The following is a 12,116-nucleotide window of genomic DNA, read 5'->3' on the forward strand; positions in this document are numbered from 1 at the left end:
TTAAGAGACAGAAATTAAATGCTCCTCTTGCTTATGTTCCTGGGTGATCAATGGCTTTCCAACAAAATAAATGTAGTAGAACCCAACTTTCCAAATATTCTGAGAAGTCTGAAGATCTCAGATAAATAGACACTCCCAAAGATAATCAGTTTGACACGAATGCAGCTAATAGCAATTGGTAAGAAATTAACATCTAAATCCAACATTGTATAATCCAAACTGGGAAAATATGATTAAAACAGTTTTTACTTTATCTCCAATCAGAGCTAAACTGTGTATTTGTGTGTGTGTTTATGTGTGTGTGTGGCAAGTCAACCATGTTAGGAAAAGAAAATCAATGACTTGAACTTCCACTTATTTTTTAAAAGTGTTTCATGTTGAACAAGATCCAGCAACTGATCATCATTGCTCTTGAAACAGACTATTATTTCCAAAGGAGTCACCAGTTAATTTGGTGACCTCATTCTATGGGCTTTCTGGTTTGGTAAGGATTACCTTGTGGGTGATGTTTTATGGAGAATGGTAGAAATGTCAAGGAACAGCTTCTCCATTGAGGTCAAGGATGACAGACTGGGGGACACTTCTGGTGTGGTAACAAAATGCAGCCTGTTTGGCATCATTTCTCTAAGGAAAGATGGAAGTCACAGTCCTTTGCATATCATTCCTCACCCAACAAATGACCTTTGGGCTCCCAACTTAGAGTATAGAGAAAAACTACATTTTATCGAAGATTTACAAATGAACACCTAAAGACAAGCTAAAAAGCATAGTCTTGCCTACTGACGGTTCTAGAATTAAAAAAAAAAAACCTAATTCTTCAACATTCAAGCAAATAAATGCTTTGGACTTGCATTACATTTTGGACACAATGAAAATCAGACTAACCAATTGTAAAACAGATTTTCTTTTTCTTTTTAAATTTTCAGTGGTACTGGGATTGAACCCAGGAGTACTCAACCACTGAGTTACACCCCCAGGCCTTCATTTTGAGATGGAGCCTCCCTAAGTTGTTTGGCTGGCCTGGATTTGTAATCGCCTGCCTTAGCCTCCCAGCTGGAATTATAGGTAAGCGCCATAGTGCCTGGCTATGGCACAGATTTTCAAATAAAGGAATGGGAACTCTTCAAATCAAAATCTAGACTGGAAAGTATCAGGCTACTACAGTCTGATCTTTATATGAAAATGTATCTCAAACTGAATTTTCTGTTTCCCTTTACTCACTTCGAAAGCAATTCTAGGGTTGGGGATATAGCTCGGTGGTACAGGGCCTGGTCCTGGGTTCAATCCCCAGAACCACAGGAAAAAAAAAAAAAAAAGAAAGAAAGAAAAGAAAAAAAAAAAATCAATTCTAGTATCTTTAATGATCGTCCAGTCTTTAAATTCCGTTGGGCATTTTTTTGTTTTGTTTTGTTTTTTTTAACCATAAAACAGGTTTTAAAAAGTGCCTTTGTGCGAAGCTTCAAATCTTAAACTCTTTTAGAGATAGCTAAAATTAAAAAAAAAACAAGAGACACTAAAACACTGCCAAATCCCACTCTAAAAATAGTACCTACGTTTTAGTCTGGCATTTGAAAAATGATGCCTACATATGCCACACCAAATACAATGACAAACTGGCAGACTTCAAGGGCAACAAAACCACTCTGAACACCAAAAACACGCTTGCTCTTAGATCTCACACCTGACTAACGCAGCAATGAAGTGTGGGTAAGATGTTGAAAGTGAAGAGGGATTTCATTAGACTTATTTTTTCCTGTAACATTTACTCTTTGGCCACAAGACCCTAAACACAATTTCACAGGACAGGTCATGCACAGCTTGCAAGTCAAACGTTTTATAGCTACTGTCTAACTACTATTTTTGGACAATAGATTCACATGCAGCTAATGGTCCCAGAAAAGGGGCTTAATAAAGCACTCTTTAAGCTTCACTGATCATTCCTTAGTTCAAAATATCTAATAAGCCCAAAGGGCAATCAGTGAGTTCTCCCTGTTGTACTTGAGATCACATACTTCTTAAGACCAGGAAGGATTTTTTTTTTTTTTTGCCAAATGCTTGTAACTAGCCCACAAATTCTCTCCTTAGTCTGTTATGAACACCTTGATGCCATGAGCCAATATGGTGGCCACTAGCCACAAGAGGCTCTAACTTTAAATTGTTTAAAACTAAATAAAATCTAAAGATCTGTTATCCAGTTGTATTATTCTCCCATTTTAATTGTCTAACAGTCTTTGTGGCTCGTGGCTATTTTACTGGACAGCACAGGTCATGCAACATTTCCATCTTTCCAGAATGTTCCACAGAATGGCACAGATCTAGAAAATTGTAAGGGTCACACAAGTGCACAGCTGAAACTCCAAGGGGCTCACTTCGTAAGCCATGCACAAGATTAAACTTATATTTTAAAAGAAAATACCGTAGAGTCTTCTGATCATAAAATATGACTGGAACTCAGAACCAATTTGCCTTTTCATCAGAATTTGTGCCCCACATCATTACACAAAATTTTTTCAAAGACAATGCTTTTTGGTGGCATACTTAGCTCTACTTAACATATTAAGCATTCTCTTGCTTATGTCAAGATCATTAATAAAGATGAAAATACATGCTTCTTATAGTTTACTATTTACACAACACTCACTGTTCTTTACACATGGGGGTGGTGGGCCAATGTTTTGCAATTTTAAAAACTCAGATCATATGGTCTGATAGTTTTCTTTAAATGTCTATGTTCATCCCTAAATCAACCTTTTTCGGTTTCCTGGAGAGGTAGCTAACTAAAATGAAGAAACGAACTACAAAACAACACTTTTAAAGCAGCGGTTGCCATAGTAAAGGGTATCCATCAACCCGGACTAGAAGCACAGCTGGATAGACGTGCGATGGATCTAGAAAGAAGCAAGAGGGACAGCAATGCACAGTTCTCGTCCCCCTTTCCTGCAGGATTACAAGTCTCCACACTCTCCTCTGAGCCTCCACAGGCTCATCTACAAAACTAAACCACCAGAGGCTGCTTTCAGCTCTTCCTGGGCTTTCCAGCTGTGACATTTCACTGGTATGCAACTGTGAGTTCTGGCCTCTGTGTCACTGGGCTTTTGTCACAAGGGGTAAATAAGTTGTTAGTGTTGTGGGTAAATGCCAGAAGAGACCAGAGCAATGGCTTGCCAGATAACATCAAAACATCATTAAGCCTGGAAAAATTCTATCTGGCAGGCTAAGACATCTCTCTGCCTCTTCTCCTCCCCACCCCCCACTACAAACACATGTGCGCGCTTGCGCACACACACACATACAAACACACACGCAAACACATCCTAACAAGGAGGTGTGCAATCTGCAAGCAGAATCCATTTTAAACAATTTAAATAATGTCCTACCTACATCAGTAAGATTTACACACAAAAACTTCTGATTCGGGTTATTATTGTTAAGTTGTGAGGTCAAGAATCTACCAGAGAGCTGATTAATTTTGCACTGCTTAATTGCAGTTCTAGCACGGGACTGTTTTTAAGTAAAAGTTCTGTGGACATTTTTACTTTACAGCTTTGCACTAAGAAACACGGGACACTATCACCACACACATTAGTGTCTATATATATAACCTACTACACAAGTAGAACTCTATCACATACTACACTACAGGTCAATCATTTCATACTGTACATAAATGTATGCAGATATCGCTCACAAAATTAATTTGAATATGACATGGCTTAAAATTGCAAAGGTAAAGTCCATTTGAAATGCAGCATTTTTAATGCAACATTTCTGTCATTTTTTTCCTCCAAGAGAAATAGAAATTAGGTCAGACATGCATTACAGCAGCCTGGGAGTTTGAGAAATTGACACTAACCCAACAGTATATTATGTTACGTAATAGAGGATAGTATTCAGCTAATATGATACCTAAATTATTAATACAAAATAAATCCTAGATTATTTGTTGTATAATGCCCAATAGCTTGTACACTAAAATGGCATTTTAACCTAATTTCTAGTTTGAGCTTTCAAATACATTTTCTAAAGGTCTTATGACAAATTGGAAAACTCTGAAAAGATCAGAGTTCATAATTTTATATTGAATTCTCATGCCAATTAGGTGTTAGCTTTGTATTCTAGTTATTAATTTTTTGTTTTATTTTACATGAACTCCATCACTTTAGTATGCATATTTTGTGCTGCTTGAAGATAATAGTTAGCATATAAATAAATAAAGTTGCTTGATCTTACAGGGCTACTTTCTAGCCTTACTTTTTGGAACCAGTCATTGCTTATCTTTCCCAATTTCCCCCTGCCCCCACCCTTCCCACCATTTTCAGGGAGTCAATTATACCTAAAAACATATATTTGAGTGGAGTCCTTGACACATACCACTAGCCTCCTGAATTCCATAAAAGGAATTACAAGAGAACTGTAAAGTTTACAGCTATTTCTACATGCATACATACCCAGAGATGAGAATTTATTATTTAATTCAGCAGTTCTTTCTTTATGAACATCCTTAAACCATTACACATTTAAGAACACTTACATTGGGAATGTGAATTGTTAACGTTTACTTTGTCATTTTTTTCTCAATAAAAACATAGTTAGAAATACAGAAGATTTTCTTGCTTATACCAACAAGAGGAAACTGGAATTCAAAAAGATTAGATGCTCATGGAACAGCATCTTTCAAAAATAACTGTGGACTGCCTATTGAAATGGCCATCAGTTTTGCCATCACTAACAACACATGTGGCTTTTATAATACTCCAAAACTGGGAGAAAAGTCAAACTTTTGTTACTCTCCACTTGTGCCTTACGAAATACAGGACTTAAACACAGAGCAGAGGGGTGAGCATTGGGGTGTCACGTAGGGGCGCCTCACTGGGAGGATCCAGGTGCCCGCTGTTTCAGATGCTTGACTCCCTTCATGCCCACAAAGTCTTAATCCTGGGATTCTTCTGAAAAGACTCAAAAACCTGAGGTAAATCAAATTACACTCACATACACACACAAATACACAATATTTACATTTTAAATTCTTATTTTGTGAGATGGCTTGAGAAAAACTGGCATACAGGTTTCCTGTGGGATTAGGCATTTCTCATTATTTCTTGGTTTATTGCTTCCTTGTTGGGCTTTCAGCTTAATAAACACATAGCAAGTTCTAATCACAAGTGAAGAAAAATGAAGGGACATGACAAAACACAACACACTGGAGACACTTGTTCAAATATTTTCTCCAAAAAAACGACGGTCCATTTCACTTATTTTGATTTGGGTGCCATTCAAACTGTATGAAAAAAAAAAATCTTAGCAACTAAACGAAGACTGGGTTCCATTTAAAAAAAAAAAAAGCAAAGCAGCCTGCAGTGTATGTCTTCACTGAATTTTTACATGGATTCAAGGTTTAATTCTACTTGTATACACAGCATCTTTATTTTCATCTACTGCATTAGAGATCACATTGTATGCACGGGTACGGATCAAGGTCTAAGTAGAATATGTCTATCTCATAACATGATCTTGAAAACTCATAAATTACAGCCCACTTTGTACATGATTATGAGGATGCATGCAATCATCTTCAAAGCTGTGGCCATCCACACTCAGAACAATTCACCTGGCATCTTGTTGAGACCTCACCTTCCTCCCTTGGCGTCTGTCTTCAGGTGAATCAAGTGGCAACCCAGAGGCCAGCGCTCAGCACCAATGGTCAGTGTTGCCCCCCATCTCCTCACTGGGATCCCGTCACCAACACCTGCTCAATCCCTAAGTTGGCACCCACAAGAGCCTTCCCGGCACCCTGCCTCAGCCACAGGATATCACAGTGAAGCGCTTAGAAATGCAAGACATGTTGTGCAGCACGATGCCCAGGAGGAAGACCAGGACACAGGCTACCAAGATGACAGTGCACACGCCCGACCAGGTGGAGCTTTTCACCACGCCCCGCCGGCCCGGCTCCTCGGCCGCCGCCTCCTGCGGAGCCCCGCCTTGCAGCGGCTGCTGTTCCGCAGGGATGGTCACCACGGTGACGGACTTCTGCTGGCTCCCGGGGAGCAGGCGGCAGCCCATGTCTCCCGGCAGCAGCGTGCGCTCCTTGGAGATGGGCAGGGGCAGCATGTAGCACCCGTTGCTGGGAAGTTTGATGAAGACCGGGGTGTGCTCGGAAGTGTGCGGAATGGCGATGACGGCCAGGACCTCGGGGTCGTCGGGCAGCTGCGACACGGAGAAGCCCGGCGGCAGCTTGGTGATGCCACGGCACCAGGGGCACCTCACGTCCTTCTGGCTTGTCCTCATCTGCTGGAGGCACACCGAACAGCAGGTGTGCTTGCAATCCAGCAGCTTGGGCCTTCGCCGGGGGCTGTAGTAATTGAAGCAGATCTGACATTCCAGCAAAGAATCCTGCGACAGCGTCTCCATGGTGGGCCGCGAGCAGAGGCGCAGGGCCAAGGCCAAGGGGAAGGAGCCGGTCCTCGCAGGCCTCCACTCGGTCTTTCCAGTGCTGCCCAGGGACCTCGGAGCTCACAGGCATCTAGCATTCGTGGGCGTGTTCATTTCTGAGGGAAATAATGCAAACAAAACGAATTAATTCATTCACTAAGTTGTCATGTCGATATAGTCACAGGATTTACACCACAGCCCCGAGGTCTTGATCCTGGGTCAAAAGCATAAAATGTTCCCACTGGTGAGACCACAGGATTCCTGTAGCAACCCGTGGAAGGTGAAGGAAAGTTCTCGAAGCAGCTCCTTTTTAAAGAAATGCACGTTGGAGAGGTGCAGACCAAGCGCCCTTATTTCACAAAGAAGGAATCTGTTTTTCCATTTTGTGCATTTCAGCAGAGCTTGGGTCGTTCTAAAATACACTGGAGAAACTCTTGCTTCTGGTGTGTTTGTAGCATTTTCTAGACGTAAACTTCTTTCCTTAGATCCTCTGACCTTTTTCTGCCTCGACTTACCCTCCTGCAAGTATTAACTGCTAGATTCAGGCAACTTCACAAATCTAGGTGCTCCCTGTACCTAACTTGCTTACATGGGTGAGGACTATTTCTTTTTCTCAGGTAATTAAAATGACACCACAGGCCGAAGTGCATAAATCCACTTTTTAATTTTTTCCAACTGAGATAAGATCATTTGGTTTTAAGACACAGAAAGACAACAAAATAAAAAACAATAGAACTAGGGCGGCAGTGAACAGAAGGGGGGGTCACAAAGGCACACTAATTCCAAAGTATCACTAATACTTTCCAATCAATTCTAATTTAGGTGTTCAGGCTTGCACCAAGAAACATGATTAAAAATAAATACTTTTTATAAAGCAATGCTGGGGGTCAAACCTAGGTCCTTATGCATGCTAAGCAAGTGATCTACCACTGGGCTGCACCCCCATCCCCTAAAAGCAAAACTGTCCAGCTATTTGGGAGGCTGAGGCAGGAAAACTGCAAGTTTGAGGCCAGCCTGGGCAACTTAGCAAGACTTTGTCTCAAAATATAAAATAAAAGGGGTTGCAATGTATGGAATGTAGCCCAGTGGTACAGCACCCTTGGATTCAATCCCCAGTACTGTCAAAAACCAAAACAAAACAACAAACAACAACAACAACAAAAACAAAAAACAAAAAACATGGTGCTATAAAAGAGCTGGAGGAATTAGAGGAATCAGGGATCTCTTAGTGAAAAATCTGGATTATAGATAAGAGTCAGACTTGTAAAATCAAAGTCAGGCTATTTTCAGGTTAAGAAATCAGCATGAGCAAAGGAAAGGATGTCAGCAATTATAGAATTATTTCTCTTTTCTAGCTGTGACATTGGCTAGGGGATTTTTTTTCTAATCCGAGAATAACTTACAGATGTCTTCTCTAAGAGTTTTATAGCTTTAGCTGTTGATTTCCCATCTTTGTCACAGATGCCTTTAAAAGAAAGAAAATTCTCAAAGTACCCATGTGTACTCTTCCTTAGGCCCAGCCAAGATAGCAGACCCCACAGGGAAAGGTGAATGAGCTTAGTCAGGTTCAGATCACAGACTGGGGACCATAGCCAGACTCAAAGGTCAGGCCAAAGATTTGGGGGCTTATGGTGGGCAATGGGAAACACCAGAAAGGTAAAAAGTAGGAGAACAATCCATTGAGGCAGATTGGGAAGACCTGGTAGCTGGCTTCTATGATGTTAGAAGTTAGTAGGATGAGCAGGTAGAAAGTGAGAAGAGGCTCAGCAGAAGGGTCAGGCCGTGCACCACAGTAAGGTCACGGGGAAGAAGCTGAGGTGCAGTCTCAACAGGAGCATGGTGTCACTGAAAGAAACAGATCACGAACAGAAATTAAATGAGGGAGCAGAATCAAGGAATGCTTTTTAGATCTTTTTGAATAGAGGAACTGGGGCAAAGAGAGGTAGAGGAGGCAAGTGAAGGTGCTCAGAAACCAAATGGTCTGGTCTGGTCTGTGCTGTCCAGCCTGGTGACCTCCAGCCATAGGTGCAGGGGAAGTTGTGCAGAGAGCTTAGGAAGGGGAATGCGTAGGTGGCTGCAGTAGCCAATGTGAATGAAGTAGAGACCCTGGTGTGGGCAGGATCCCTCCAACTCTACACCCACTAAATGAACCTACTAAACCCAAGCTTTGCTGTTAATCTTGCACTTCTCTCTCCTTAGTGTTAAAGCCCACTGAGAAAGATCAGGCTATAACATCATGGATGAGGTGGGAAATGTGTATGTGGGGAAGGACTGATCACTTTGAATTATGGAGGAAGAAACAGCAAAACTGGAGAGGGGTGTTAGGAACATAACAACACAGATGCCTGCAATTTTACAATCAAAGAGAACTTCTCCTAACAGTCCTCAGGATAACCACACTCGACGTAAATGTAGCTGGGGCCAAAAATGTTCCATGACACTAACATCAGAACAATTTATTAGCCTTCCTTCCATATTATTTAACGCATCTTCTAAATAACAATATGTGGAGCAACTTAGCAGAGGGGGAAGAGAAGAGGCTTTGGTCTCTGGGGCTCAAACCCTACCTCTGGCACCAAGGTAAGTCACCCAACTTCTCTGAGTCTGCTTCCTCACTGGCCAACTGGGGATGATGGAGTCATGGCTGAAGGTCAAGTGAGTTCACCTTCCATTTGCCCAGTAGGCTGTGTGCTCTGCCCAGAGGTGTTTCCCCGTCATGCAAGAGCTGCCATTTTGAACAGTTCAGAGGGGTATGCAAGTGTTCCTCTTGGCTCTGCTCAAAGATTCTTCAATAAAACCAAATTGTAATTTTATTCATGAATTTATCCTCAAAGTAATGTTCCCCTAATTTATGTGAAGATACCTTAAAATCATACTACTCAACTTTAACTCTATGGAAGTACATTCTAGGCCCTCATGTTCAGGCTGAACACAAAAGCAGAATGGGAAACACAGCTCCTATTTTCGATGTTCAGCCACATAAAGCCATTTTGACAGCAGTCTCTGATTTATACACTGATGTGTTCTATATTAAGCAGCCTGTACTGCATTCCAGTTTATTTTCTGGAGCATAATTAGTAGTGATGATGATTAGTTAGGTAAAGAGAAGAAAATTTATGAGGCTATGGCCCAAAGGAAATGATGAATCACTCTTTCCCCTTTCATCACAGCCTAGAAAGATGCAAGTCAACTACTGAAGAAGGGGAATGGAAACAAGCCGTGAAGGCCAGGGAGGAAACCCAGAGTTCTTCATCAAGCATGTTAGACACAAGCACATACTGGCAACTGCCCTAGGAACCTGTGTTTGGTGTTGCTTTTGCCAAGAGCAAAATGTGATACTCAAATAAAATACTCATTAAATTTTAAAAGGAAAAAGTACTTGAGTAGAATGTAGAAGTATATGCCGAAATATATTGGAACAATTTTTAAATATCATGCAATTTATTTTTCAAAAGAACCTGAAGTAAAGATCAAAGAGAAAAACAGGCCACAAAACGAGGAACAGTGGCTAAGGGAGAACATAAAAAAAAAAAAAAAAAAAAAAAAAACAGTTACAGTTTACAAGACAGAACTTATATCCAAATCTGGCTTCATAAAACAGTATTTAGTTACACAAATATTATCAGTTACACGACACACAAGTGAGCCGAAGGTTGTGTGTGCTGCTGCTGTTTTGGGGTCATGGATATTTGGTGCTCTGGATACTTTACAACATCAACATAATTTTATAAAATGAAATTTCTTTTTCTGATCTGCAAAACTGTATGCCGCTTTATAAAGCGTGGGTGTGGTAGAATGCTCCTGTGAATTTAGCGGGTGGTAAAATAGCAAAGGTCTCCAACAATGAATTCTTATAATATCAGCAGTTTTCAGAAGTGCAAGCAAATAAGCTTGCACATAAAAAGGTGATGAAATGATCCAAAAAGGCTTACTCTGCTTATATTTTTAAGGATCTTCATTCATTCCTTAACACAGGATTAATTATGAAGCCTACTCATGGAGCTGTAGCATGATCTGGTATCGATTACATCTGGCTGACCTTGGATCGTCCCATTTGATGGTCTACACAAGAACCTGCAATTTAATGGTGGCGTTCAAAGTCAGAGATTAAACTCAGCAATTGCTTTTCTTTTTCTACTGAAAAAAGTGATTTTTTGATACAGGCCAGTCGCTTAATTCTTGAAGAAAATATAAATATTTGAAGTGACATTAAACAAAACAATTATAATTCCATTTCATCTGGTATGTCAGCTGGTAAAACCACTTAGTTATACTGGATCTTACCAACACTCCAATAAGTGGCAAGAATGAAGGCGGCCTGGTGACAGGTGTGTCACTGACCTCGGGTTCTCTGGTAGCAGAGAGCAATCCTTCTGGACACAATTGTCTCCTACATGCGTTACAAACTTGGTACAACTGCTGTGGTGGCTTTAATGGAGCCAGGTAGTGGGTGTCTGGATGCTGACAGATCACAACTGAGAATTCCACTGGCCCAGGCTCCCGTCTTTGTACCACTTCCTCCTATGAGCATTCTGGTTTGCTGTATTTGATGAAGCCAAAAATACGGAAAGTGAAAAGAGACATTTAAGTGTCTTGGATGTTAGCAGTGCAGGAAATCTTACTGGCAGGAAGTCTTACTGGCCTTGGCAGCAGAGGCAGGCAGGATGGCACAGAGACTAAACTGTTGAACAGGAAGAAAGTAAGTGGTTGAAATGGACAGGGAGTTAGTGGTTGAACAGGAAGAAAGCAAGAGACCAGCTACGATGACAAGGTCACTTCAGGGACTCAGCACACAATCAAAGACCTGGGCATAGCCTGGTGGCCACCCCTGCCTGTAGGTGTCACAGGGCATTATGCCAAAGGGCACACCATGGTGCATCCAAATCTGTCGCTGAGAAACCCACCTACCAAGCAGCCACAGGCACCAGAAAGATGTTATTTACTCAGTTCGAGGCCTATATTTCACTGAAGTTAGCAAAAGATGAATGTGTTCAACACATTCACAGTTGGATGTTGCCTACTGAAAATCAAAGTATGTTGGAAACAAGACACTTTTAGGAATTAAAGTCCTATTTGCAATGAGTGATGATAACCACTCATTTTTGACTGTTTGAATATCTACCCAACAAACAATATTATTAGGAACAGGAGATAAGGATTTTAGATCTAATTCTACCCTCAGATAGTTTACGTAAGCAAACTAGATGGTCTCTCATAAAGTACCTTCTAGTAAAAATACTGCATGACACTCTGCTGGGTTTCCAACTGCATGGCACATTGCTGGGTTCCATGCTTCTTACACCTGATGGATAATTTACAATATTTTCTATTAATGACCTTGAAAGCATGTATGTTTACACGAGTTGGAGACTGCACATCTAAACTATTTAAATGGAAGCCAGTTTGCATTAGAAACTTCCTCCTTTATGTCGTTGGTTTAATGAATACATCTAGCTAGAGCTAACTCACAGAACAGTCACAGCTTCGATTTTTAGAAACAATAAAAGTGATGTTACGTGGAATCAATATCCTTCCTGGATCAAGCAAGATAGCCCGATCAACCACACTTGTTACCAGACGTGGGTGGTCCCGCTCTCCCTTCCCAAGATGCTATGTGGCATCAGGCTCGTGCAGGAGGCCAAGGTCACTCTGGTAGCCACCAGTCACACCGCTTTACCTTCATTTGC

The 12,116-nt window shown here is 41.1% G+C and overlaps 1 protein-coding gene across 3 annotated transcripts in view; it reads right to left on the reverse strand.

The window, feature by feature from the left end:
- Positions 1–2,015: 2,015 nt before the first annotated feature.
- The window catches only part of Rnf152 (ring finger protein 152), a 97,684-nt gene continuing 87,583 nt past the window's right edge, over positions 2,016–12,116 (reverse strand). For all 3 annotated transcript variants that reach the window (XM_047526583.1, XM_047526581.1, XM_047526582.1), the window contains one exon: positions 2,016–6,545. In XM_047526583.1, coding sequence (XP_047382539.1) covers positions 5,797–6,408 — 612 coding nt within the window. In that variant the 5' untranslated portion in view covers positions 6,409–6,545 and the 3' untranslated portion in view covers positions 2,016–5,796. The remainder of the gene's footprint in view (positions 6,546–12,116) is intronic.

This window comes from Sciurus carolinensis, chromosome 15 (assembly GCF_902686445.1).
Source record: "Sciurus carolinensis chromosome 15, mSciCar1.2, whole genome shotgun sequence".
In the NCBI taxonomy this organism is placed as follows: Eukaryota; Metazoa; Chordata; class Mammalia; order Rodentia; family Sciuridae; genus Sciurus; species Sciurus carolinensis.